Source organism: Aspergillus alliaceus (assembly GCF_009176365.1).
Source record: "Aspergillus alliaceus strain CBS 536.65 unplaced genomic scaffold BDW43scaffold_43, whole genome shotgun sequence".
Taxonomy (NCBI): Eukaryota; Fungi; Ascomycota; class Eurotiomycetes; order Eurotiales; family Aspergillaceae; genus Aspergillus; species Aspergillus alliaceus.
In genome coordinates, this window is record NW_022474726.1 from 23,415 (window position 1) to 50,041 (window position 26,627).

At 50.0% G+C, this 26,627-nt stretch overlaps 10 protein-coding genes across 10 annotated transcripts; 4 read left to right on the forward strand and 6 right to left on the reverse strand.

Moving 5' to 3' along the window:
- Positions 1 to 389: 389 nt before the first annotated feature.
- BDW43DRAFT_314021 (uncharacterized protein) lies at positions 390 to 846 on the reverse strand (the record flags this gene model as incomplete). Its single annotated transcript, XM_032047713.1, has 3 exons — positions 390 to 435; positions 529 to 596; positions 706 to 846. The coding sequence occupies 3 exons, from the start codon at positions 844 to 846 to the stop codon at positions 390 to 392; spliced, it is 255 nt and encodes an 84-aa protein (XP_031897167.1).
- A 537-nt stretch (positions 847 to 1,383) lies between these two features.
- On the reverse strand, positions 1,384 to 3,632 carry BDW43DRAFT_302443 (biotin--[acetyl-CoA-carboxylase] ligase BPL1; the record flags this gene model as incomplete). Its single annotated transcript, XM_032045235.1, has 5 exons — positions 1,384 to 1,883; positions 1,931 to 2,202; positions 2,250 to 2,828; positions 2,878 to 3,514; positions 3,578 to 3,632. The coding sequence occupies 5 exons, from the start codon at positions 3,630 to 3,632 to the stop codon at positions 1,384 to 1,386; spliced, it is 2,043 nt and encodes a 680-aa protein (XP_031897168.1).
- A 99-nt stretch (positions 3,633 to 3,731) lies between these two features.
- Positions 3,732 to 4,249, forward strand: BDW43DRAFT_314023 (uncharacterized protein; the record flags this gene model as incomplete). The annotated part of the gene is made up of 4 exons (XM_032047714.1): positions 3,732 to 3,796; positions 3,860 to 3,891; positions 3,947 to 4,011; positions 4,181 to 4,249. 4 exons carry the CDS (start codon positions 3,732 to 3,734, stop codon positions 4,247 to 4,249), a joined length of 231 nt encoding a protein of 76 aa, XP_031897169.1.
- On the forward strand, positions 3,863 to 5,552 carry BDW43DRAFT_166015 (putative mitochondrial genome maintenance protein Mgm101). Its single transcript, XM_032038664.1, has 3 exons — positions 3,863 to 4,011; positions 4,181 to 5,035; positions 5,130 to 5,552. The coding sequence occupies exons 2-3, from the start codon at positions 4,452 to 4,454 to the stop codon at positions 5,395 to 5,397; spliced, it is 852 nt and encodes a 283-aa protein (XP_031897170.1). The 5' UTR covers positions 3,863 to 4,011; positions 4,181 to 4,451; the 3' UTR covers positions 5,398 to 5,552.
- A 201-nt stretch (positions 5,553 to 5,753) lies between these two features.
- On the reverse strand, positions 5,754 to 8,658 carry BDW43DRAFT_302445 (serine/threonine protein kinase; the record flags this gene model as incomplete). Its single annotated transcript, XM_032045236.1, has 2 exons — positions 5,754 to 7,919; positions 7,978 to 8,658. The coding sequence occupies 2 exons, from the start codon at positions 8,656 to 8,658 to the stop codon at positions 5,754 to 5,756; spliced, it is 2,847 nt and encodes a 948-aa protein (XP_031897171.1).
- A 4,637-nt stretch (positions 8,659 to 13,295) lies between these two features.
- On the forward strand, positions 13,296 to 16,966 carry BDW43DRAFT_285764 (cation-transporting P-type ATPase PCA1). Its single transcript, XM_032042969.1, has 2 exons — positions 13,296 to 13,619; positions 13,683 to 16,966. Exons 1-2 carry the CDS (start codon positions 13,322 to 13,324, stop codon positions 16,823 to 16,825), a joined length of 3,441 nt encoding a protein of 1,146 aa, XP_031897172.1. The 5' UTR covers positions 13,296 to 13,321; the 3' UTR covers positions 16,826 to 16,966.
- Positions 16,967 to 17,469: 503 nt separating this feature from the next.
- BDW43DRAFT_302447 (uncharacterized protein) lies at positions 17,470 to 18,168 on the reverse strand (the record flags this gene model as incomplete). Its single annotated transcript, XM_032045237.1, has 3 exons — positions 17,470 to 17,610; positions 17,649 to 17,872; positions 17,925 to 18,168. The coding sequence occupies 3 exons, from the start codon at positions 18,166 to 18,168 to the stop codon at positions 17,470 to 17,472; spliced, it is 609 nt and encodes a 202-aa protein (XP_031897173.1).
- Positions 18,169 to 19,343: 1,175 nt separating this feature from the next.
- Positions 19,344 to 20,364, reverse strand: BDW43DRAFT_285766 (uncharacterized protein). The gene has a single exon (XM_032042970.1). The coding sequence runs from the start codon at positions 19,821 to 19,823 to the stop codon at positions 19,359 to 19,361; it is 465 nt and encodes a 154-aa protein (XP_031897174.1). The 5' UTR covers positions 19,824 to 20,364; the 3' UTR covers positions 19,344 to 19,358.
- A 245-nt stretch (positions 20,365 to 20,609) lies between these two features.
- Positions 20,610 to 22,210, forward strand: BDW43DRAFT_321480 (alpha-mannosyltransferase). Its single transcript, XM_032049336.1, has one exon. The coding sequence runs from the start codon at positions 20,779 to 20,781 to the stop codon at positions 22,192 to 22,194; it is 1,416 nt and encodes a 471-aa protein (XP_031897175.1). The 5' UTR covers positions 20,610 to 20,778; the 3' UTR covers positions 22,195 to 22,210.
- Positions 22,211 to 24,378: 2,168 nt separating this feature from the next.
- BDW43DRAFT_314030 (MFS transporter) lies at positions 24,379 to 25,756 on the reverse strand (the record flags this gene model as incomplete). Its single annotated transcript, XM_032047715.1, has 2 exons — positions 24,379 to 25,490; positions 25,546 to 25,756. 2 exons carry the CDS (start codon positions 25,754 to 25,756, stop codon positions 24,379 to 24,381), a joined length of 1,323 nt encoding a protein of 440 aa, XP_031897176.1.
- Between the last annotated feature and the right edge of the window lie 871 nt (positions 25,757 to 26,627).

Here is a 26,627-nt window from a genome sequence, read left to right on the forward strand (position 1 = left end):
GCCGTACCGCCATCGTATTATGTCATCCCAGCATAAAACTTGCTATCCAGCGTCATGCAGCATAAACTCCAATGGGCGAATATGCAAGGTGACGACTGGAAAACCTTTTACGGGCCAATAGTGATGCTACCGTCGCAGTGCCAAGACGCAGGACGACGATTATGTATGCACGGGACCACCTATCACGCCTAGAGTATATACAGAGTTCATAGACACAGGTTCCACAATGTCATTATGCGATAAGACCATCTCACGTCACATCTAATCCATATCTAGCATTAACATTCAACATGGCGAGTCTACAGAAGCAGTAACTCGGGGTATCTTCAACATGGAGACGAGGAGGTCGTGGAGAGATGCCTCTTCATGTTCCAGAAGGATGCGACCGTTTAACAGCAGATCTCACAGCACTCGAAGCAAGCGAGGCCGGCGCAACTGTATCCAACTATGTCAGCTTTTCATCCCACTAATGGAAGGGGGTGTGTTGACAGGTTCAATGTGATTGGGGAATATGATAAGGTCACGTACATTCCACAGCAGATGCCGCCGCCGTTTCCACCGCCACGCAAGCTCATTTGCATCTGTTCCTGATTGGCCTGTTCGATTTGAGTATTAGTCAGGTTGTACAAGGGGACAGACGGATAAAGAGGAAGAGGAAGAGGGTGAGACGATAATGATAGAAGCCAAAGAAAAGATGTCACGTACAGGCTGCTCGGTAACGACCTGCTGCTGGTTGGGAGCCGCAGGGCTCGTGGGCTGCTCCATGGTGAGGGTGTTGGGGTTCCAGGTGGGCTCCTTGGGAGCCTCCTCCTCCTTGGAAGACTTGAACAGAGAGAAGCCGAACATTTTGACAAGAATAAGTATGTGGATTGGGTGAAGATAGAGCGATGAGTAAGATGGAATGTGAGAGAAGTTGAAAAGTTAACGAGCAGCGAAAGGGACACAGCGACTAATAAATAGTAATCCTGGTGCCTGATGATCACGGCACAGGATCGGCGAAACCCTAACAATTGCGTTGGTCGAGGAAATTCGAAGCATGCAAAGGGTCCATGTCACTCTGACTGCGCCCACTTCATGCAAGCCGTTGCATTGCGTATGACGATATTCTATAGCTACCATTATTCTATACTACGGGCCACGATTTTCATTGAATTTCCTTCTCCAGTTGGAGTGTTGACAAGTCATGTTGACGGGGCTGGGAGAGCCAGAGAAATAACCGACTGGATCCACACTTTCCCGCTCAGCCTTGTCTTAGGGCAGCCAAGCCTCCTTGGCGCTTGCTTGACTCAGCCTGGGACAAATATAGCAATCATCTCTTCATATCCTGTTCTTATCGAGCTGACGTCTATCGTTAATCTAGTATACCCCCTCCGAGGCCCGCGGCTACACCTTACGCCGCACCAATCCGCGGAGAAAGTCGAAACTGTTGCTGTCAGTTTGCAACTGCCATACCCGGCCGGTCGGCCGGTCGTCCCATCCTAGTTCCTCCGCCAGCAACAGTCCATAGTCTCGAGTGATGCCCTTGATCCGGGCCCGGGCACCGCCTTCCTCTTCCAACGTGACAGTTTGGTGCATATGCAGCCAGTCACGGTAATACATCTCCTCAAACTGCTTATCGAAGCCCGTCCGCAGGAATCGAGTGTAGAGCTCCTCGAATGTGGTCAAGATACGCGCCAGGAGCTTTTCGAGAGTAAAGGGCGCTGTTTTATTCTTGAGGAAGTGAGCGGCGAGTGCGTTAAGAGACGTGGTGGGCGACGCGTTGGTCGCGTTGATGCCGATGCCGACTACGGAGATATATTCGCCTGATGAATACTGCGAATTGATCAGGATACCGGTGATCTTTGTATAACGCCCCTTCTCTGCGCTTTCCGGATCCAAAGCATCTACTCAATTAGCCTGGAACGGCATCCAGGGATCCTTATAAACTTACAAACGTCATTCGGCCATTTCATCTTGACAGGCATCTCCTCGAAGCCCTTGTCGTAGCTCTTGATACCTTGCACCACCGCCATGGCGGCCAGGTATTGGATGAAGACAACCGGCGCGGATTGGAATTTCTCCATTGGATGGCGGACGACGGTGGAGAGGATGAGGGAGCCAGCGGGGGACACCCAGACGTTGGAGCCTCGGCCTCTGCCGGCGACCTGGGTAGTAGCGGTCGCGGTGAAGCCGTGCGGGAGTTTGCGAAGGAGCTTAGGGTTTCTAACCTGGTTAGGCATGGTGAGGATAGTGTGGGACGGAGGACTTACTTTTCTAGGATGGTGTTGGTGCTTGTGACAACTTCCCCGTAGAGAATGCTCGAGCCAAACTCCGACGCGCCCTCCCTCATTTGGGATTGATATTGCCGCAGATTGGAATAAAATGCATGGTGGTTGAAGTAAGGGGTAATCTTCGACGATGGCAGGTCCTCGTGGACCACCACGTGCTTTACGATCGCATTGTAATCGACGATACCATCTCCCCCCTTACCGGAGTCGTCTTTCGACTCATCTGGAAGGGCTTTCTGGAGCGAGTCCATACTCCATGCTTCGGGCTTTTCGATGCGGAACGTATCGTTTTCATCCTTGAGGAACTGGCCCTCGCCATCAGTGGTAATGAGTTCCTGCAGTGACGATAGAATAGAGGAAGTATCGGCTGGATCTAAGGAAGACATATGCAATGAGGAAAGAGACGGCACAGTCGTAGTGTTTTGAGAGACCTGGAGCCCCAACTTAGCCAAACAGGCTTTCAAAAAGTCCGTCCGCGCCCTGTCATCCGCAGCCAAGGCGTCCACCAATTTGCCGTACCCAGGGCCCCCGGCCTGCTTATCGAGGTTCACCGCAGCGAATCTAGACACATTAGTTTCCGATCTCCCACATTCGCCGCTAGGAAACATACTCCGGATGTGGTCCCGTCAAGACCGCCGCTCCCTCGCCCACTTTACAGTAGACGACGGCCGCCGCACTGGATCCCGGGTCAACGTTGAGCTCCTCCGTATAGTTGGCAAGCACTTCGACCCCCTGATCTGCATATGAGGCTGCATCAAAAAATACACCACCACCATTGTAGTATGACCGAAAGCGCTCTGGCACGACGCCCGCATTCAAAACCTCCTTGGAGACCTTCAATTCCGGTGCCCGCGCGCCGGCCTCACTATGATAGGCAAAACCAGAGAATGCACCTCCCCGACAGATACCCGGGAAAAAGGCCAGTTCCCGATCCCCGACCACCTCGTATGTCTTGTCGCCGACCTCGAATTCGCACCGTTTACTGCCGTAGTAACCCCCCGCACAGAAACCGAGGTAGGCACCACCTCTGCGGACGAAGTGTTTGATTCTCTGATTCCCGGCACCGTTCAGGGCTCGGCAGTATCCTAGATCGGCCCCTCCGGGAATCACTAGTAGGGCGCAGGTGAAGGTCCAGGGCTCTTTGATGAGCATGTCGGCGCTGACGGGGATCACGGCATAGTGGGGGGCGAGAAGGCGGCGGAGCGTGTAGAGACAGTGGCGGACGGATTCAAGGGTGGTTCCATTTCCTGGGTAGAAGTAGAGATTTATTAGGACATGAGGGATAACGTTCATGGGAGTTTGTGGCATACCGGTGTAAACCAGGACGTTAACCTTCTTCCCCGTGAGGTTGGGAGTCGCAGTCATTTCGAGCGGAGTTGGGGTTTTGGGGAATTCCCTCGGACAATTTCTCGTCTCGACAACCACTTCCGACCCTTTATTTGTCTACGGTGTTTTGCAATCACAATGTCGCCCAAGGAACAAAACCCGCGGGTAGTCGTAGATGTGGACGACGACGAGCCGGATGAGTGGTAAGTCTGAGGAATTGCGGAGAAATTGATGACTCGGTGAACTGACGCGGGGTCCGTCTTTAGGGACAAGCGGATCTTCAGCACGGGCTGCTCAGGTGGGCTGCAATGGATACGGAGAATAACTGGAGATCGATCGACTGACCCTAGTAGTGGAGCAGGATAAAATGAACGACTGTTACTTTGCCAAAAAGGACTGGCGGGCGTGCAAGAAAGAGGTGAGTTGTTGACCCTATGGAGTCGTACCCAACAACCCAGCCTCCAAACTACCACATGGACATCATTATATCCTACCCCTTATGCTTATCAATCTGAGCTATACTTCTTAATCATATGCTCAATCGTTCATTCTATAACCCATCGCTAATGTTCCGACTCTGCTTGCAGATGGAGCTGTTTCGCGAATGCTGGAAGCGTAATGGCAACGACCAGCGCACGCAAACCAAGGACGCTTGAGGCCTGCCCCAAGTGTATATCTCTTACGCCTAGGCCCCTGGACTGCCAACTCATGTACTATATAAAATAATGCAATCCCCCATCTCTCTCCTCATCGTGTGAAAACAACCTCCAAAGACCATGCATCACGTGACCACAGCCGCAACGTAACCTCCGCATCCCGTCTCCAACAAAGTTCCAACAGCTTCAAGCCAGCACCACGATGTCCTTCCCCCAGCTCGCCCGCTCGTTACGAGCAGCAAAGCCCTTCTCGACTCGAACCCGCTTCCCCCAATCACACAGAGCCCTCACCACCACGACCGCAACAAAGCAATCCCAAACCGCACCACCACCACCCGCGCCCCCGAAACCAACTTCCCCAGCACAACAACCACCGCCCCAAACCCAACCCCAGAACGCAAACCAACAAGACCGCCACTCCCGAATCCTCGCCCCAACCCCCTCCCACCAAACCACCCCAAATATCAGCAAAACAGGCCTCTCCGACAAACCCCTCTCGTTGGACGCCGACCAAAAAACCCCCGAAAAGATCGACTGGACAACCTCCTTCCACGGCCTGTCGGCGTCCCCATTCCCCAAAGAAGCAGCCGATATCCTGCTCAAAGAAACAGACCCCGAAGAAGTGGAGATCAAGCCCGATGGAATCCTCTACCTGCCCGAGATTAAGTACCGGAGGATATTGAATAAGGCCTTTGGACCGGGCGGGTGGGGGCTTGTGCCGCGCAGCGAGAGTATTGTTACGCCGAAGACGGTTACGAGGGAGTACGCTTTGGTTTGTAATGGGCGGTATGTATTATCTTTCTTTCCCCTGCGGGGGAAAAAAAAAGGGGGAGGTTATGGGGTTTGTGGATTGTTACTGATGTGTGGGGTTCGTGTGTAGGCTTGTGTCTGTCGCGCGAGGCGAGCAGGACTATTTCTCTGCGGATGGGATTCCGACTGCGACGGAGGGGTGTCGGTCTAATGCGTTAGTGCGGTGTTGTAAGGATTTGGGGATTGCGAGTGAGCTGTGGGATCCGCGGTGGATTCGCAAGTTTAAAGCGCAGTATACGCGCGAGGTGTTTGTGGAGCATGTGGTTAATAAGCGGAAGTCGAAGATTTGGGTGAGGAAGGGGGATGATGTTTCTTATCCGTGGAAGGAGTTGAAGTGATACCTTTTTCTTTTTCCTTTTGGTTCTTGATGACGGCGGTGGGGTTTGGGGTGGATGTAATTCTGTGATGTGATAGATTTTTCTACCATGTTGCGTGTATTATAGGTTTATACTGATTTGTACTATGGAATATCTCCGATTATCGCTACGATGGATGAAGGTTGAATGTAAACTTGAAGTAGATTGAACCATCTCGCTGATGGAAAGAAACATCGTACACGCATTTTCCGTACATACTGGTATTACATAACGCCCATGTTCATATCAATAATTATCATACCCTTTTTCCTGTGCTTTCTTATTCCTTTCCCTCTTCTTTATATTTTATATTTTTTTTTTTTTTTTTTTGTATTTATTTAGCGATTGTTGTTCGTCCCGTATTGGGAGTGCCGTGAGACGAATGCGCCAGGCATCCGCTCATTGGAAGAATACTGGTTGCCGGTCGGAGACTGCTGCAGGTGCGGCGAAGGGTATTCACCGTAGCCTTCCTGCTCTGTGGGCTCCATCGAAGGGAGCTCGTACCGCTGGCTGGAGTCATAGGGGGTGTCCTCATAGTAATGGCCGGGGTAGTTCTGGTACTCTGGAGCCGGGGGTACCGGCGGGAGGGGCCCGGCGGGAGCAGGGGCAGGGGTAGGGGTAGAAGTAGGAGCAGTGGAGGCATGTCGGGGTGGCACCGGGGCGGCGAGAATGGGAACACCGCCCGTGGCTGTGGGGTAGGTGGTCTGGGTGCTGGCCTTGCGGCGGCCGGTCGATGGCTCCCGGCTGAGAACGCTATAAGGGACGCTCAACTGATTCTTGCGTGGGGAGGTGCCTGGGGTTTGGAAGCCCTCACCATCATTGGCCTCACCTTCCCCGGTGGAACGGTTGGAGCCGTGATCGACGAAAGTGCCCTGACTCTGGGAGCTGGCGGAGGCGCCGCCTCCGCGACGCTGTAAGGACCCGGAATCCCGGCCAAGGTCAAGCCCGGTGGATCTGGACTCTCCGTAGGGCATGGTCGGATCATGGAGGTTGTCGGTGGCTGTGAGTCCGGCCACGGCCGCCTTGTCTGTGCTGGAACCTGAGCCGTCCTTATCACCGCCATCCGGTTTCTCATCGGTGTTGTCATCCTCAGCAGGCTCCTCGTCGGCCGCACCAGGGGCGCGAATAGGGATCCTGCGGACAGCCGCAACCAATGCACACATAAACTTTGAGCGACGGGACGCACGGACGGACTCGATGGCCCAGTTGGATTTATGGCAGATGCTGACAGCGAGCTCCAGCTTATCCATATCGCCAACACCGGCGACATCAACGTTCACTTCCGGCTGGAAGTCACGGCTATTTTCCTTGTCACGGACAAAGGCCTCCATCTCATGCCGGAGCATGGAGATGTCCTGGAAGCTCGTGTCAAATTTGATTGGAATGGTCAATGTCTCATGCATGGCATTAGAGCGTGTGAAATTGTCGATCCAGAGCGTGTTCAACACAACGTTCGGAACCTGAGTGGTTCGATGGTCGGCCACACTGCAGAAGACGGTGAAGAGCAATGAAATACGTTCCACGGTGTATGGTTTGCTGTCGATCTCCACCCGATCGCCGACATCGAATGGATGCTTAACAAACAGGAAGATGCAGGAGCCCAGGACTTCTTGGGCCGTGGTGGCAAAGACGAAACTCAGGGAGAGTAAAGAAGTAGCACCGGCAGCAATTACAGTGCCAAAGCCGCTGGTCACGAACGAGACGAAGACCAGAACGCTAATGCCGAACGCGATAGTCATCAAAAGGTTATCCAACACGTGGATCGCCTGGTCGACATCATGCATACTGTGGTTCAGGGACTTCCTTCCTCGACCAATTTCCCCAACAGCCAGGATCATCTCGTCCAAACTAATGTCACCGTTGCCATCGCGATCTAGAATCTGGAAGCACTCCTCGGCCTCCCTTTCCTTTCCAGCCCCAAGGACCTCGGCAATATCATCGAAATACAGAGCCTCTCGACCCTCAATAACGAAGGACATCCAGATCCGGCGCGCAAGGGCTTCGGATGAGCGCTTGCGCTCCAACGCGATGGTGACGATGGAGCGGGCGGAAGTGGAATTAAACACCTCTTTGCCGGTAAGCTCTTGAGCTACATCACCAAATGCCGCCGTGACTTTGTCACCGATCCGACCAACATTTTGCCCGACTTCCCGAATCAGTCGCAGGGGCGCAGATCCTGAGCGTGGCATTCCCTTCTTCTTTGCTGTAATGAAGTCGGTGATGGCCGAATCCTCCTCGCGAAATTCCTTGCAGTACATTGGAAACATACTCCGAGAAGCCTCGTACAGTTCTCCGAGAAGCGTGACATTGCGCTTCGACTCCTTGATCTTCTTATCGAATTGCTTCCGATGGTAACTGATGGAGATCAGCTGCACGAGGGCCTTCTCTCCGAGGAAAATGAGACTGCAGACAAGCAGCGCAAACAGGATGTTCTTCAAGCTCTTCTCCCACGATTTGGCCGCGGTGTCATTCTCCGCCTTCTTCACCGGGTTTAGTGTCATGATCTAGATTTGCAAGCGGTTAGCAAATTGGCTTTATAATCCACTGGGATCAGGAACATACCGGCAAGAATGTGACCAAGGATATCACTGCCCAGATCACGGTTGCGATGGGGAATTGCAGGCTGTGCAGAATCAAGGAATATTTGCGCGTGCCGGAGCTGACGATGCCGACCAGGAATTGGAAGACATAGGGAAGGAAATGCGCCGCGAGCTTGGATGCCCACAAGCTCAACCAGACGACCTCAATCCAGGTGAAAAACCAGTGGAGGGGGACGCCTCCAATGCGCGTGTCCTGACGGACGGTGGCTCCGACAATGATGGGGATCGCGATCAAGAGCGCGAGCGGCGTCACGTAAATCAAGTATCTCGTGATGATGGAGAAGTTGAAGATGGCTTGGTAGATGCGGCCCATGCGCGTCAGAGTGCCATCCTCTGGCTCCTCGAGTGACCGCCCGCGCCCCGAGTCAACTCGTTTGCGACGGCCAGGCCCGGTGACCAGGCCTGCCTTTTCCTCGGCATTGCCCCCTTCCTCTCCCGGGGGCTCGTACAGATTGGGATCGGGGCTCGCGGTGTTGATACTCGTCTTGCGAGCGCCCGTTTGTCCCCGGCTGGGGACAGGATTCAAAGGAATCTCGATGGTGACATCGTTTGGGTTGGCCATGCCGTCGCCAGCATAATCAGGGATCTGTTGAAAGCGATGGTTCGACAGTCGCTTTTCAGCGAGTCCAGGCCGGGTCGACATGGAGAGGAGCTACCGAGTGAACGGAGCAGTGGGATCGACTTGCGGTTTATATTTGAAGGAGCGGAAGCTGCCCGGCAGTGCCAGGAGGGGTAAAATTAGCAACTCGAGGGAGCGACTCCAGGGGACGGACGATTTAGGTTATCGAATGGCAAGCATCAACGATTCTAGATGTGACGCCCACTGGTTCTTGTGGGGAGTGGTGGGTCAAACCAATCACTCAAACGCTTGAAGCAGAAAAAGATCAACAGATTAATGTTCAATTGTAAGACTAAAAGGAGCGTTTTTCTAGCCGAAAGGAACGAGTAGAGACTGAACGTCGGGTGATAGCAGACAAACGAAGGACTATCAGTTTGTTTGTGTCAGGGGGTAGAATGGGAACGAGCGAGAGAGAAAGAAAGAAGAGAAGGAGGAGAAAGGTTGGAGGTGGAAGCTCGTTCACCTGAAAGACCAACAATGCATAGCGTACCAAGGATACCACTCAGGGCGGAATATGTAAAAAAATTCAAAATTCAAAATTCAAAATTCAATCTAAAAACACACTCGCCTTAGGCCATTCCAGGCACCGTCATGGGGCGTGTTTCACCATCACTTTCCCGTACTTGACATTTCCAGCTGAATGATCGGGGGTTGTTGCCTGGGGATTCCCCCGTCGATCCATTCTTGACTTCATTCCACTCGCGTAATTCTACTTGTTGTTGTCCTTGTCCAGGTTGATGTTGCTCTCATTATGGGAGGAATATGGAGTATGGTGTTCGCGATACGTAGGAATTGGGTGGAAGAGACAAGGACAACAAATCGATACTGTATTTTTTTCGCCGATGGACTCTGCCAATCAGCCCTGTCGGCGATCGATTTTTATTTTTAATTTTTCTGTTTTTTCCCGTTTCCTTTTATTATCCTCTTTCAGCCCGGGGCCTGCCAAGCGTCCCCACCCTGGAAGAAAAAATAAATCCGAAAGCAAGTCTATTGGTTGGACGGTTCAGCCCCGTGTTACTCAGCAATTCAATCACTTCCTCATTTCTGTCTTTTGTATCAACCGTGCCACATTTAGGAAGGTTGATGGCTATCTGGTACTAGGTACTACTTACATTTACCCGGTGTCACCAAAGCCTCGGAGTATTTATGTTAGGTATTATACAAATATGATATTCCCAGCTATTCAGAAAATATGACAGGTAATTTTGACGATGGGTCGTGTTCTCGACTAAGGTTGTTAGGGTTTCGTTTGTAAGAAAAGGATCCAACGTGGCGGAATCTGAAACTAATGTGGCGAAAGCCATCATAGCCGAGGATGTAACCAAACCGAAACTCATCTGAATATACGCAGAAACGATGGTGTAGAGGATATGGCCTTATTTGAGTGATCGCCATGAACTCTCCATGACATCGCCCGTTTGAAGTTGTCTCCGTCAATTCCAATATTTTGGTCAAGGGAGCATCACAATGTGTATTTCTCGATCGATCCGATCAGAACTTTGACGTAAAACGCCCTACTTCCTTGGTTTAAGCTCACCAATCGATGGGCCCCGGCAGGGACCACCAATGAGAGCATAGCTTTCCCGACGATCGGGGGGACTTGCTTTGGCCATTGCTCTCAAGATCATTCCGCTGAAAAGAATATGTTTTCTCCCTCTTCCTGATTGTGGTAGCGGGGGAAGTGGATACCGATCGTCTTCAACATCATCATTGCGTCGAAGCTCGAGATTGCATTGCGAACTGATGGAACTGATGGAGATGTTATTGTTTAAGCATTGCCGGTGCATTTAGCGGACTGATCGACTGCGGAGTTGTTCTATAGGAAACTAGTATAATGAAATCACCGAGCTCATTCGGATACGTATTCACTCCTTTGGGGTTATACTCGACAATTCCCTGCAAATGCTGTGGGATGCCGACCCGGTTTCTCCTACACCAGCCCACCATGTCTCCAGACAGATAAGACTATGATAACCATGATCTCCATTCAACATAGCAAACAGTTATTATTGCGGGGACAGTAACTGCATATCGCAATCGACATGGTCCACTAGTACCGGAAGGGATTGTTCTGAACACTCACAGCAACATTGATTTGATAGGCTATAACCAACTCTATCGTGTGCCACCTAACAGGAACCGGAGATTCTAAACAGGGCGACGAAGATATGTTAATGAGCGGTATAATAGTATGTTAGTGATGATGTCAACTACAGCGTATGTATATCGTGGATATACATCAACAGTTGATTGATGTTAAGGTACCATTCGCAAATAGTCGAGGTCGGATACCGAAATTAGTCAAGATTTCTTGAACTTCATCCGCATCTCTTCCTGCAGGGGAACTTGGACCACCTTATCGTAAGTTGCGTCAGCCTTATTGAACCCGCTGTTCAAATAAGAAGTCGAAAAGGCACGTCTCACCAAGATTGCAAAGAAGGAATTGGATCTTCAGAGATTCAGGGAGGTCTCCCTCTCTTTCAAAATTGACAACAACTTATCAAAAGCGCTCAAGAGCTTAGACGAATAATCCTGAATCCACTTGTAATTAGAATAGCGGGGATGGATGGCAGATTGCAGACCCTCAAATAATTGAACGTCCGCAGTGTGCTATCAAATTTCTCCTTGAGCGTATCCCACAACACTTTGGACGAGGTGATAGATATAATCTGATGACGAATCGATTGGGATACCGTCGAGCTGATGACACCGAGTGCCTTTTCATTCAATTCCTCCCATGTTTGAAGCTTCTTTTCTGCCTTTTCCAGAGCAATACCTTCACTGGCTGAGAATCTGGTCTCTCGAGGCAGCTCTGGTTTAGCGTAACTGCCGATTACGATCCTCCACATGCCTTGGGACCGAAGATAAGAGGTCACTGCCTCCGACCAGTCTCATACGCGTCAGCCCCAGTCAGCATGGGCAGCTTGGTGATGTCAACTTGAGGCATCGTGAGGGTGACGGTCAGTGGAATAATCAAGAAGACAGAGATAAAACAAACGATAATAATTAAATCCACGCAGGCGCATCCAGTCTAAGCGCACCTCCACGCGGATAAAACGTGAGGTCTTCTTTAGATCCTGACGACGCAAGCGTCACTCGATTTGACGATGCGCCACGAACGGACCGGTGCTCGTTCTAAAAAGCCCCTTCTCTCGCTCCGAGCGAGGAGGGCGAGGCAATCGCTTGAGTATGTCAACCGTGGGCCTGCTTAAACTGAGCAGATCAGTAGGCCAGGAGCGCTTCGCCCAAGACGAAGTAAATATCGCCCTTACCTTAGGGACGACGACCACGAGCTGCCCAAGATTGCTTAAAACACCAGGAAAAGGACGATAAGTACCACAATGGATGAATCTGAATAGCTTCAGAATAGAGGTAAGATCACGAAGTAGGCTGGCCGGGACGCTGAGACCCGGGCTCATAACCTGTAGAATATCCGGCAAGATATTCTTATGAAATGATATCAAAATGATCAGAGTTTTATGATCCCTATCGAACTATGTGAAGGCCTATCTAGGTAGGAACCATGAGGCCTTTGATATATGGCCTGATTACCACAGTATTCAAACATCCACGTACTTCCGCAGGTGGTCAAGTATCTCAGGCACCCGACATGTGCCTGAGATACTAGGTAATTTCATGGGCGTATTCAATACGTTTCGAGGCACGAGATATATATATACACTTCTAAGCGACAATATTGCTCTCCTATACTATCAGATGCTTTCTGGTAGATCTTTTCGGTGAACCACACCGCGATAAGGGAAGCCTAATAGAGATGACTGACCTTAATCTGCCATTATATTCATGAAAGACGTACTTTACGGACCGGATAACCTAGGTATAGTAGTAGTACAATCAAGTACAATCAAGTACAACTTGGTTATATACCTACTCTGGTCATACTTCTATATTAAACGGACCTACTTAAGCTAGACCTTTTCATTCATCTATCAGGCTTATTTAGACTCTATAGGGTTGTTTGTTTCGTATCACCGAAGCTAACAACGTGGTTGGAAAAGATCCTATTCCGACATGTTACACCAGCTGCTAAGGGCCTAGTGTAAGTTTTATTGGAATGCCAGATAGGTATATAATTAAGGGGTCTTATCATTTAGATATTATTATATTGAGCTCTATTATATAGATCTTATTGAGCAGGCACTTTCAAAATGAGGGCCAGTGTAAATGTAGTTCAAAGAATTCAATATAGGTGTTGCAGGATGTGTATACCATACAGGTATCTGTACCAGTCTATAATGCCTGAGTGTAACAATTGAGGCGCCTCAGCTTTGTTTCCAAACTTCCAGCTTTTAACATTAGTAGACCTACCTATCTTGATTGGTATACTTTGAGAAAATTGGAGACATGACAAATATATGAATAAGTCAGCGGAAAGGGACCTTATTCTCTCACCTGCACTTTAACGCTTAGCCCTGATCTTAATATAAATTCACCTTCTACTAAACTCCTTGAGGTTCACCGCGCGATCGCGCTCACTTAGAATCTCAGCGGTGCAGCTGAGCATATTGAGAAGATGCTTCGAGATATGGTTGTGGATTACCGTACGTGACGACCGGAGAAGAGGGGTAGAATCCTCCCATAAAAGTTGACTTGCAGCCCACTTCTCTTCACCTTCCCATCTTCCACTCTCCCTTGCTCTTCGGCATCAGACAATAAATCTACCATCATGCCTTGTGAACCTGATCCTAATAACGTCTGCTCTTCTGCTTGCTGCGGTGGGCAACTCAAGAAGATCAAGACCGGGGACGCCCGCGTTCCCCAGGCCCGCGTTCCCCAAACCCCCGACGAAGGTCACACCGAAAGCCACTCTTCCACAGAGGAACCGCAGGAAGATGACCCCAACAACCCCAGCTGCTGCAAGGACAAGCCATCTCCCTGCTGTGATGAATCTTGCCTTGATAGCATCGCCCTCCGCGAATGCGAGAAAGGACCGATTCTATCACCCTCTAGCGAGATATCTCCGAGTAAGTCCAAGTTAGCTACCTGCGAAATTAGCCCCAATGGGCTGTATTAACAACCAATCGTAGAGCTCCTCCTGAGCCGCAGCTGCCAAAGTCCCAACGGCAAACCATGCGACCAACACCGTCGCTCTGCGCGGGCGAAGTACGCAGCGAAGCTTGAAGCTCTGGGTTGTATTTGCCGTGCTTTAATAGCACTCGGGCAGGAATCTTGCTGTGTCCCGTCAAGACGCTCCTCTCTTGGTAAAGAGCGTCGCTCTACCGACTCTCGCTGTGCAGGGGGCAGTACAGGGTCCGAGAGACGCTGTAGCGCAAGCCTAAAGAGTAGAGAAGAGGCATGTTCAAGCGGCTGTTGCGGTTCTCCGAAGGCTCCTTTAGTGGCTAAGCAGGGTGATTCCTTGAGTAAAGGGAAGGCTGTTAACTCTGGTAGCCATTACAGTAGACCTGAGGCATCCGAAATTGCCGGACAGCACTCCTGCGTTAAGAAGGGTGGGTTTAGCAATACCATGGCCTGCTCGAAGGGTTGTTGCAGTAAACCAGGAGTCAAACCGACTGTTGAGCAATGTTCCTCTTCTGGAAAGGGAAATTCTGGTGGCCGCAGCGGCTCAGCTGGTTGCTGCAGTAAGCCCAAAGCGCCTTCTAGTGCCTTTCCCGGAGAGAAACCCAATAAGCCCGCCTGCCCATCTAGCTGCTGCGGTAAATCCTTGCCATCTTCATGCACAATTACTGAAAAAGGACCTAGCGACCCAATCGAGGCCATTACAGACACCGCTACCCTTGACCTTGAAAAAGGAACCGCGGGCAAGGAGCATGTCGTTTTGAGCATATCTGGGATGACCTGTACAGGGTGCGAAACAAAGCTTAAGCGGACCTTGGGCACACTGCAGTCGGTCCAGAACCTCAAAACCAGCTTGGTGCTCTCCCGAGCAGAGTTCGATCTTGACGTCGGTTCTCAGTCACTCGATGAAGTTTTCAAGTATTTGGAAAGGTCTACCGAGTTGAAGTATAAACGAGTCACAGATCGAGGATCTCACGTCGACATTATCGTCCCCAATGCCTCTGAGTTTATGAAGCAGGTCTGGCCTCGTGGCGTAACCCAGATGACCCTGGTTGACGAAGGAACCGTCAATATCGCTTTTGATGCGAAGATAACCGGGGCGCGAGATCTGGTGGAGCATGGCTGGGGCAGACCTCTCAGCCTGGCTGCTCCTCTGCCTGATCCGACGCTCCGGGCTGGAACCAAGCATGTGCGCCATCTAGGATACATGACTATTCTGTCCATTATTCTAACAGTACCCGTCTTAGTCCTGGCTTGGGCTCCACTTCCAGAGAGGCAAATCACATATGGCTCTGCATCGCTGGCACTGGCGACGATGGTCCAGATTGTCATTGCCGGCCCGTTCTACCCAAAGGCGTTGAAAGCCTTGATATTTTCTAGAATAGTCGAGATGGATTTGCTCATTGTGATGAGCACGAGCGCCGCCTACATTTTCTCAGTGGTCTCATTTGGATATCTCATTGCGGGTCAGCCACTCTCCACTGGTGGATTCTTCGAAACCAGCACATTGCTCGTCACCCTGATCATGGTTGGTCAGTATGTCACTGCCCTCGCTCGTCAGAAAGCTGTTGAATCTATTTCGCTTCGGTCACTGCAGAAGCCTACTGCTATCCTCACGGACAGCTCTGGAGCCAATGAAAAAGAGATCGATGTTAGACTTCTTCAATATGGGGACATCTTCAAGGTCCTTCCAGACTCTCAGATTCCCTCCGATGGCACAGTTATCATGGGCTCGTCAGAGGTCGATGAGTCAATGATCACTGGAGAGGCTATACCGATAGACAAGGCCCCTGAATCTGCCGTTGTCGCAGGATCTGTGAATAGTTCTGGGGTGTTGATTGTCAAACTGACGCGTCTCCCTGCTGATAATACAATCTCTGTTATTGCGGGGATGGTTGATCAAGCCAAGCTATCAAAAGCAAAGATCCAGGGTATTGCGGATCGAGTGGCAAGCTACTTTGTACCCGTGGTAGTCGCTCTGACTATTATCACCTTCGTGATCTGGGTCGCCATAGGCATTGCGGTGCGAAACCATTCCGGATCTCGAGCAACCACGGAGGCCATAACATACGCTATCACTGTACTGATTGTTTCTTGTCCTTGCGCTATTGGCCTGGCAGTCCCTATGGTCATCGTTATTGCCAGCGGCGTCGCTGCCGAGCGAGGCATCATTTTTAAGGCCGCGGACGGCATCGAAGTCGCCTGCAAGACTTCCCACGTTATATTTGATAAGACCGGAACCCTTACCCAAGGCAAACTCACCGTTGCTGTTGAGCATATAGACACTACGAGAGACTCCATGTCCTTACTTCTCAGCCTAATCGGGAATAACAAGCACCCAATTTCCGCCGCCGTTGCAGCACATCTCAAAGACAAAGGAATATCAGCATCTAACGTCACTAACACAAAGGTACTAACCGGAAAAGGCGTAGAAAGCTCTGCACCAGGTCTCATCCTCCGCGCAGGAAACTCACGATGGCTCAACCTCTCGTCCAATCCACAGGTCCAATCCGTCCTTGAAAGAGGCTATACAGCATTCTGTTTCACCATCAACGACACCCTCGCCGCCGTCTTTGGCTTAGAGGACTCACTCCGCCCCGACGCTCTCGAAACCGTAACCAAGCTCCAGGAACGTGGTATATTCGTCCACCTTCTCTCAGGAGACGATGACGGCGCTGTCCACTCCGTCGCAAGACAGCTCAACATCGCAGCTCAAAACGTCCGCTCCCGCTGCACCCCAACCAACAAGCAAGCCTACATCCAAGCACTCCATCAGCCTTCTCATCAGAGGAACTCAATAACCATGTTCATCGGCGACGGCACAAATGACGCTATCGCCCTCGCCACCTCCACAATCGGCGTACACATGAACCAAGAAACTGGCTCTGACGTAGCCAAATCTGCCGCAGACGTCGTGCTTATGCGACCCAGCCTACTCAGTATCCTGACGATGATCAACATCAGCGAGAAAGCGGTTTGGCGTATCAAGTTCAATTTTGGGTGGAGCTTTGTGTATAATTTGCTTGCAGTCTTGCTTGGCGCGGGCGCGTTTGTGGATGCCAGGATACCGCCGGAATTTGCAGGGTTGGGGGAGTTGGTTAGTGTTTTGCCTGTTGTTGTTGCAGCCGTGCTTTTGAGGTGGGCGAGCGTTTAGATACGAGGGTACAGGGTATATACGACAAGAGATAGCATTCTGTGTCGTGAGGAATGCATTGGATGGCATTAAGGACCAGCACTATGTGATTTATCTCATAATTAGACCATTGCTATACAGGACATTTTCGCTCAATGGAGAAACTTTCGACCATCCTAATATAAGACTCGAGTGTAATCACTCTACTTAGCACCGCAGAGCAAGATCGAAAGAGAATAGAATATAGATTAAGCAACCGGAATCTCCCTTTCCCCAAGGGGGTTGGGGAAGGCTTTTTTACGATTTCCGAAGCTGTAGAATTGTAAGCCTGCCTAGTCAAACTTACCCGAAAGCCAAAGGCATCAATTGACAAATCTCATCAAGATACACCGTTATTTCGACTCTCCCTTAACTTTTCCCACTTGCTCGGTATGATAAGTATAGTCCAACACAACCGGCAAATGCTTCTCTCTCTTTCTCTAGGCTCTTTGAAAATAGCTAAGTCCAACGCAATTTAGGAAGCCTTTCCGTGAAGCCGTAACCTGCGCAAAGGGAAACGGACACGCAGCGCAGCAGGAGAAGAAAGAAACAGAAAAGAAAAAGAGAACAAACAACAACTAGTTAAGCCACATATCTCGATTTCCATCTCCACCGCGCCCTCCCCATTACATCGGTATGTAATCGACAATCGGAGTCTTACCAAGGATAGTGCCTACGGGAGGATTATAGAATATCTTCGTACCGTCAATGTCCGATTGCTGGATCATAGGGGGCTCCCTTCGATAGTTCATTACCGAGAGCTCATTCTTCGGGGTGAGTCGCACTGCACCTCGAACATTGGAACAGGAGCCAGGGCAAACTCGTGTCCCAACCCCAGCACATGTCCCAGCTCATGCGCGAACACACTCCACATATGTCTCTTATAGGCAGGCGAAAAGGCATAAGTATAGACCTGGACAAAGTTAGCGTCCTTGGTGAGAGGGACGTCTTTAAACGTGACGCGGACACCTCCCTTGTTCCACTCCTCGGCGACCTTGTGCATGTGCGATGCCATGTACTCGGCATCTTCTGCAGATCTATAGCCCCTTTTCCATGCATGCCGTCCAGTTAACTACCGAACCGGGCTTCCAGCGCGGGACTTCGAACTCCGGGCCAACCACTATGGCGGCCGGTTCACGCTTCAGGTTCTTAGGCGTGGGCTTTTGAGTAATGCATACTGGTATGGCGGTGAGAGCTCCTGTGCCGGGTGGCGGCGGTTCTGAGATGATGCTTGCTTCGTCGATTGTATCTAGGGCTTCCGGTCCGAGGCGTTCTTCTGTCTCTTGGAGAAGAATCTCCTTGGTGCTTGGAGTGTTTAAAACCATGGCTGAGTCTGGGTAAGGTGTGCCACTACAGCCGCGAGATGGGTGAGCCAAGATAAAGAATTATATTCTCACTAGTGAGTAGCTAATGTACGTTTGTAGATGTGCAATCATTGCCTGACTGAGCAGAGAGCGATACGGAAGGAGACTGATTGCTAGATCGTCGGGTTTAAATATTGCGATGGACAGCCTAGAACCCTGACGATGAAATTTTGATCTCAGTTGCGAAGATTTAGAGTTGTAAACTATAGAAACGTCATCTGAACCTAAGTTGTGGATGCTCTCAGTCTCATTGAGCCTATCTAGGCCATAAGGATATCTTAACTGAACTCTTTCTCACACACCCTCTTTCTTATTTTATTCTTTTCTTTTTACAGTCGCCTACGGTGGCTAGACTAGGAATAATGGAAAGTAAAGCCAAGTAAAGTTAGCATTGATCACACCACCTCTGATCCTGAAATGCCTCAGACTCATGTCGATCTTAAATCCGTGAAAGCCCTAGGCATACAATTTCATGCGCAGCAGTGACTAGCATTAACCTTAAGAGACCTCCTGTAGAAAGAGCACGCATACACCAGATAATAGATCAGATCATCTTCAATGATCACAGCTTCTTTTTAATCAGGGGGGAACTAACAATCCAGCGAAGTGGGAGGAACTAGCCAAGGCCTGGTGACTATTATCCTACGTGAGCCAGTAGAACACCAAACGAACTGAATAGTATAGGATAGCTAATATTGAAGGCTCGCATTATTATACAGTTGATAAAACAGCGTTGCCCTTAGTATTTTTGTCATCCTTAATTTTCTCCGCCTCTTGATGTTCTACGTCTCCTAAGTTTCTACGTCTCATAGGTTTATTGTTGTAAAACAGGAGCCTAGAGTCCTCGCTCAGACAAGAAGTCGACCATGAAAATTAGTATATACTAAGGTTCAACACTTTTCTGGGCACAGCACACCCTTCCATTAGTAGTCGCACATAAGTACAGATTTTTCAATATATACTATTGGTATTACCTTGTCACGGGTCCAGAAAACAACGCTAGTTCAACAGTGAGAGAGCGGAGTATTAGCGGGGGGGATATAGAGCAGGAAGGTGTAGGAAATTATGTACCTGACATATCCTAGTCCTTCTTTGTTGGGGCAATAATTCTCTATCGTACACACGCTAAAGAATTTCTTCTTTCTCCTTCCCTATCCTGGTAGCTCAGCCATCCCGTGCCTCTGCTGAAGAGCTTCCCTGGTCGGCAACTCGACTGGGTGTGAATTAACGGTAGTTATTTTCATTTTCACCTGCGCTGTCGCTGTCGGTGGTACCTGGTTGGCCTTTCTTCGCCGAAGGAGAAAATAGAAAGCAAGTGAAAGGATCAAAAGGAACCCGCCAACGCCGACCCCGACGCCTATACCAATGCTCCTCGAAGATGAAGACGTCGAAGGTATGGATATGGATGTGGAAGAAGACGTGGTCAACTTACTGACGATTGGATCGATCAGGGTGCCCCCGGCTTGTCCCAAGGAGATGTTGAGCGGGATCTTTCCATTATCGATTGCCCTCCATTTGAGATTGAAAGTGTAACCAGGGTGGAACTCATTATTTTCAGTACCCGTGAATCCGTAGAATGTCCCGGCCACACAGTCCTCATAACCATAGATAGACATAATGCGCTCTCGACACTATCTCAGGCCAGCGGGCACGCAGAACAGGCTCAGAACAGACCCCAACATAGGCATCATAACTAACAGGAGCTGTTATGAGAGCTTGCAGAGAGGTTGTGCCTGTTCTGAGAGCACGGACGATAATCTTTAGCACCCTACTCGAGAAGCTGGTGCCATAGTGTCCTCTGAGCGGTCAGTCTCGCTTCGCGGTGCTGCGCCAGCGGATAATGAATGTTGATCTTGCGTAACAAGACCACTCGTGATGTAGATCCTTGTTAATCCCCTGTCACGGGTGCCTTGAGTCGAGGCATCCGATTTGCGAGGTACGCAATGGACATTAGTTCGTTATATGTAGCTATGTTGGACTAGGACAGCCGGTTGTGTACTGATAACAAACTAAGACGGTTAGCTTCCTGCGCCTTATCTCAACGTAGTAATGAATGGGGCGGATCCCAATTAGAGGATATAATGGCCCATTGTTAGATTCGGATACATGGAAGTAGCGGTCAGTAGGTGTGAGCACTATTCGCGACCAGGGGTTTTTGGGGCAGCTGAAGAAGAAGAGGAGAGATTAAAAAAATACGAAGCGTCTGACCTCTGTTAATAGCATTAGCAGCTTAAATGGCTAACAAGTACTCCCCACCTGTCAATAGAGCCCAGGGATCCGGCCCGAGCCACACTAAGTTGATCCCTGTTAAAAATAGTTCACTATTTATGACATGAGAGAGACCCTGCATCCTTTCCAATCACACTAGTAACCCATGGGAACCGAAGGAGCCCAGTTTCTCAAGCGCTGACTTCCTTTGCTGGGTGGGGCCTCCTCCGGCGCACATATTTATTGCTAGTTGTTTGAATCGCATGTCTGACTTCTTTCAATGTGTAACCCGATTCAACTTCGGGTTCCCTCCAAGTGAGAAGCTATGAGTTCCCAAAGAACGTAGCCTATTTCATCCCAAACATGGTTCGCTCTCGACCATACGGCCGGCGGCGTACAGCCCTACTCGCCCTAGGCCTGGTGACCATATTCATATGGCTTTTTTACCACTATCGGTCGCCCTCCGGACACAGCCATGTCAGCACAGTCGCCCACGGTGAGTTCTGGCGACAGTTCCAACCCCTGTTGACACAATGGGGACCAAACTGCAATCCCCCGGAACGGCTCGCCAAGGCAGACTCGGTTGGATTCGACCCCAAAAACACCGAACAGCCTCCCAGCTTAATATTGTTACCGGACGAAGACGTCCTGAAAATGAAACACGCACATAGCAACTTCGTGCACGCCATCGCCAAGGACCCTCCAGCACTGGCCTACCAGCCAGGCACGCGGGGGATAGTCTCAACCGCGGGCGGCTCGTATCTACCCGTCCTAGTCATCTCACTACGAATGCTGCGCCAAACGGGCTCCAATCTGCCCATGGAAGTATTCCTGGCCGACTGGGACGAGTACGACGGCTACATCTGCCAGGTAGCACTACCATCGCTGAACGCCAAATGCGTTCTGCTCTCCGCGATCCTGGATACGGTCCCGGACAGCAAAACCAAGATCGAGAAATACCAGTACAAGCCGTTCGCTATGCTGTTCTCCTCCTTCGAGGAGATCCTCTTCCTCGACGCGGATGCGTTCCCTCTCCAGAAGCCGGAGCTGGCGTTCAGTAGCGAGCCCTTCAAATCGAAGGGTCTGATCACCTGGCCGGATTTCTGGGGTCCCACTGTGTCGCCTCTGTACTATGTCATCTCGTCGCAGGAGAGACCTGCGCCGAATATCCGGCAATCTACCGAGTCAGGCGAGGTGTTTATCTCGAAGCGCACACATCTCAGGACCCTGCTTCTGGTCGCCTACTATAATTACTGGGGCCCCGGGTATTACTATCCACTCCTCTCGCAGGGCGCAGCAGGTGAAGGTGACAAGGAGACTTTCATCGCAGCCGCGACGGTCTTCAACGAGCCCTTTTACCAAGTCAGTGAGCCAATCCGCGCCCTGGGCCGTCATACGAACAATGGATTCGCCGGCTCGACCATGGTTCAGTATAGCCCGATAGAGGACTATGCCTTAACGAAGAAGGGCGAGTGGCGGATAAAGGGGTCCACTGTTCCGGCGCCGAAACCGTTCTTCGTTCATATTAATTTTCCCAAGTTTAATCCCGCAACGGTGCTCGCGGAGAACGGACCCGTGGTGAAGGAGGACGGCAGTTATACCCTGGCGTGGACGGCCCCGGAGGAGGTGATTGAGTCGTTTGGTCTGGATCTGCAGCGTCAGTTGTGGGGGGAGATTTGGTGGACGGCTTGTGCTCTTGACGGCAAGAGTATCAGTTGGAAAGGGCAAACAGGGATCTGCGAGAAGGTTGAAGATTATTGGAATATCGTCTTTCGTTGATTTTGGCGGAGGCGTGGGATGGTACCTACTTGGTCTCTGGGACTGTGAAGCTTCAGTGAAGTGAAATTGTACAAAATGAACGATTATATGGGCATGTTCTGGCATGCTTGTGCAGCACGCAGGCGACATAATTGCATTGGGGCTTATGATGTGCACTCTCTTGGGCTAGATGATGATTAACCTATATCCGTGACAACAACTTTAGAAATAAAGAGCCATTGTAAAGTCAGTCGTATCGAAATTCCAGTTATTATCTTTATATATACCATATTCTTGAATGGCTAGCCATATATAAAGTTTAGAGCCACAGTCTTATAACTCTTGGATCTTCTTGTTTTGCACGCAGAAACAGCTTTCTTATAGATACTATCAGCTAGAGGTTGGGCAAGCAGCAATACCGACCTACCTTAGTCAGATAGGGGCCCAAGGCTCACTTAGATATCAGAGCTGCCAGACACCACGGGGAACAACAGAACATCTACTAGTGGAATGCAGACAATGGCGTCACCAGAGAAAGGCCCTGTACAGGACCCTTGTCAAGGCAGGAGTTCAATCACCTAGACAGGGAGAGATAGTCCCAGAATGCCGTCTCTTTGAGGACCATAGAGCCACGAAGGCCCTAATGGCCTTTCTTAACTACAAATATCGGCTACTTCCCCGGAAAAGCGCTCGGGGAGATAGAAAAAGAAAGGGCCACTAGAGATCTTAGGGGTCTAGAGCTAGTGGAGGAAGCAGAAAGTAGAGAGGAGGGTAGCAGAAAGGGCAATCTAGGCACACCTAGATGACGCCCAGCAGGCAATGAATACCGAGGAAGGCATAGCCCCAAGGCCCTGGCGAATATAAGAGGCTCGGGCGAAGAAAAGGGCCAGAATGAATACACAAACGATAGAGGGGCAGAGGCAGTGGCCTCGGTCACTGCCTAGGGCATATGTGTCAGTTATAGCCAACGACTCAACATGCACGTTAAACTTGATTAACAATAACAATAATAATACATAGATCAGGTCAGTATTTAGTAACGGAATAGGCCAAAATATAATTAACTCTAAGAGATACAGTAGGATCCTGTATTCATTCATAAAGTAAAATCTATACTATTCTCTATGGAAATTCCGGTCAAATTAGAAAGTCTCGTTTATTTATATCTGGAAGTCTTCTTATAAGGACTTCTTCTTTAATAGGTATTAACTTATAACCATTAACGCACGTTTCTGCCCGTGGTTTTATCCCTTGTAGTCGTCGACAAAGGGTAGCTTTAGATATCTGAAATATATTAGTGGCTTTTCGATTTGATTTGATCTTTTCACTTGGAATAGCTAAAATAGCCATCTGAATTCGATTTTCACGAGAAAGAGGCATTTTCTAATGATATAATGGAATAAAGAATAGGTTAAAAGGGGTGTAAGTGTAGAACATTTTGGTGTGGCGGCCAAACCGAGTCACTCAGCCATGTGCGTCACTCGACAGTGGAATACGCTCTATGCCGTGATAATATAGCGCGTCAGCAGGGAGCAGATCATCAGTTGATAGAAAGCACCCTTCCCTCCTTGTGCTAACCGCTGTGTAAAACCTCGCCTGAGCATGCTCAAATATGAACACAGTTGACTTGCTCTAAAACTATGTATTACCCTCTGCTTACCTCCCCATAGATGGCATACAGCTCCTGAATTACCATTATCGCTTCCTCATCAGACAATGACAAATGCAGCGGTAGCAGGAAAACCCGCGAACTTGCGAGCGTCGTGACACAGTCAATCCCCAGGAAGCGCCCGTGCCTCTGGCCAGAGGGTGATGAATGCAACGTCATAAACTGTGGATGAGATTGAATATAATCCCGACTAGGGTTCATCAAGCGACGAAGGGTTCATCAAGCGCCGACCAGGAATGGACAGCTTTGGAGTTAACAGTATCGACAATACCAGCCTTCTACCCGACGGCGTATACGGTCTCTGCTTCGCGGCCGAAGAAATAGCACGCTGCATCTACCAGGGTCGATTGGAGAGTCCCGACATGCCCTGAATGGAAAGCCTGGTAATGAAGGAGATAATGGACAGAGTGTGTCGAGAGAACGATCTACGATTCCCAGAAAAGATTGAAACGTTAGAATACCCTGTAGTGTATCTTTCTAAGTCACCCTAATCCCAATATTACGATTATCCACTCGTGGGCTCACTACCCATATCTTTAAGCATCTACCCCACCGCACTCACTCCGACTACTCTCTTCCCGCCCCATGAAAAAGACAACCAGTACAGCCATCCCAACACTAACCACCCCAAGAGAAACAGTCATAACCCCCCAACCAGCCCATTCGCGAATATACCCCGCATAAAGCGGCCCAACAAGAGCACCCGCCGCAAAAGCAGCATTACTCAACCCATATGCCTGCGAATATACTCCCCGGGTACTGAAGACCCCTGGATGGTCCTTCTCAAGTGCCTCAGTCGCCATGCTGATTTCTGTCATCATGGCTGGCATAGCCATTGATACCCCGGATCCGAATAAGAATAGAAACACACGTAGTAATACCGAGAATAAAGGTTTATCCTCTTGGATCATGGCTAGGAGCATCAGGCTCGGTGCTGTCAGGGAGAATCCTACCACTGCTGGCCAAAAGGGGCCGATCCGATCGACGCAGGTACCGGCGAGTGGGGAGAGAATCATCAGGGGGAGTGAGTTGGAGAGAAAGACGGTGGCTATTTGGCCGGATGTGTAGTCGAAGAGTTTCTGGAGGTAAAATGGTAGGACGGCTTCGAGGGCAGTAATGACGGTATTCAGCATGCACAAGCCTATCATGGCGATTAGGAACCGTGGAGAGCGGAGGAGGATGATGAGGGCAGGGAGTGACGGCTCTCCGGGTGTGAGATGCTGTATTAGAGGCAAGTGCTCGTTCGAGGTATGGTGTTTACATCGGGGCGGTGGTGGCTGGAGGAGTCTGCAGAGGAAAATCTCTAAGATTATGAGTGCGAATGCGGGGGCAAAGACGGTCAGATAACCGGATACTTCGTAGATGAATCCCCCGATGATTGGACCTGCAAAGAGCCCGAGACTTAGACTCATGTTTGTGAAGCCAAGGGCGCTGCCGATACGCTCACTTCCGACTGTGTCGAAGAGTAGGCTGTAGCCGATTGTGAAGACGCTGGCTGTGGAGATTCCTTGTAGGACCCGTGCAAAAAGGAACAAACGAAGAGAGGTTGTCGTAGCCGTCAGGAGGGTAGCACCCCCCTCTGCGATCAGACCCAATAGAAAGGGGCCTCGTTTCGTCTTGGTATGGTCTCCAATCCACCCGAAGAGCACTAAGAGGGGCCATGTTAGAGTTAGATAAATCGTCTGATGGGAATAAGAGCGTACAAGATCCTAAGAGAACTGAGGCTCCATAAACAGCCAAAAAGGTCGAGGCCCAGAGTTGAATGTCGTGCTCGTCTAGTCCTATTCGCACCTTTAGGGCAAAGGGCAGCACGGGAACAATCAACCCATAGAGAAAGACGTCCGTGAAGATGGCGATACAGACAACCAAAGTAACGAACGCACTTGAAGACCGCCATCCAGCATGCGAAGTCATTTCGAATAGCGAGACTGACAGCTAGGTTGGTTTATACAATTCGGAGAAAGGAGAGGATTCCCAAATAGTTCTCAAAGCAGAGGATGGCTTATTCTACACTAAATTTTGCCTACTCAGTGATACTGTTTCAGCTCACGTTGATGTCCTGAGTAGCTTCAGGCCTACCTGCAGTTCAACTAAAGCTTACGAGAAGCGGAGTCGGCAATGAAAGTCAGATGCTGTCCCATCCGGGAACTCCTTGCTTTTGAAAGTTTAATGCATTCGCCGCAGCCAATCTCCCCTGCCATGCGATTCGAAGGTCTCACACCTATACGAGACATAAGCTGAGCTAATCGCTTTCGAAGGCTCGGAAAGGGCGTGGGAACCCTGGAATGGTACGAAACCGACAGGGCAAAGCCCCAATGACATCCAGCACAAATTGTATTCAATATTACTGCATCGTACGTAATCAGGGTTTTTGCAAGTCCCACATGACTGGCATGCATCGGATCGAAGGCATTGTGCTACCTTAAAGGATGCCGAAACTGAATGAAGTCAAGTCTCGTTGGTCTCATTATTAATTTGAATACACCCCGGCTGGCATTGACGGTCGTACTATGCGTTGCCTTGTGCAGGACACGGCCATGTGTGAAATATAGCCCCTCGAACCCAAATTAACCTGTCACAGTGTATAAGTAATATGATATGGTTATTGATTATCATGTTGTCTGAGTTTCTCTTTATATTATACAATCTGATTGAAATCAGCAGCCGACGCTGGGCATTAAGTACCCCTTCGGCACTTCGGGGTTCAGCAGGAGTGATGATGTCGACATATACTCAACGGGTCACTATGTCAGCGTGGTGTACATAGGTGATAGGGCAACACGAT

Bases quoted from the DNA above. Each gene is read 5' to 3' on its own strand.
- BDW43DRAFT_285766 (XM_032042970.1), bottom strand. From the start codon at position 19,823: ATGTCTATCTATGGTTATGAGGACTGTGTGGCCGGGACATTCTACGGA.
- BDW43DRAFT_166015 (XM_032038664.1), top strand. From the start codon at position 4,452: ATGTCCTTCCCCCAGCTCGCCCGCTCGTTACGAGCAGCAAAGCCCTTC. The intron at 5,036-5,129 runs GTATGTATTATC...GTTCGTGTGTAG, and splicing joins GCTTTGGTTTGTAATGGGCG to GCTTGTGTCTGTCGCGCGAG.
- BDW43DRAFT_321480 (XM_032049336.1), top strand. From the start codon at position 20,779: ATGGTTCGCTCTCGACCATACGGCCGGCGGCGTACAGCCCTACTCGCC.
- BDW43DRAFT_285764 (XM_032042969.1), top strand. From the start codon at position 13,322: ATGCCTTGTGAACCTGATCCTAATAACGTCTGCTCTTCTGCTTGCTGC. The intron at 13,620-13,682 runs GTAAGTCCAAGT...AACCAATCGTAG, and splicing joins CTCTAGCGAGATATCTCCGA to AGCTCCTCCTGAGCCGCAGC.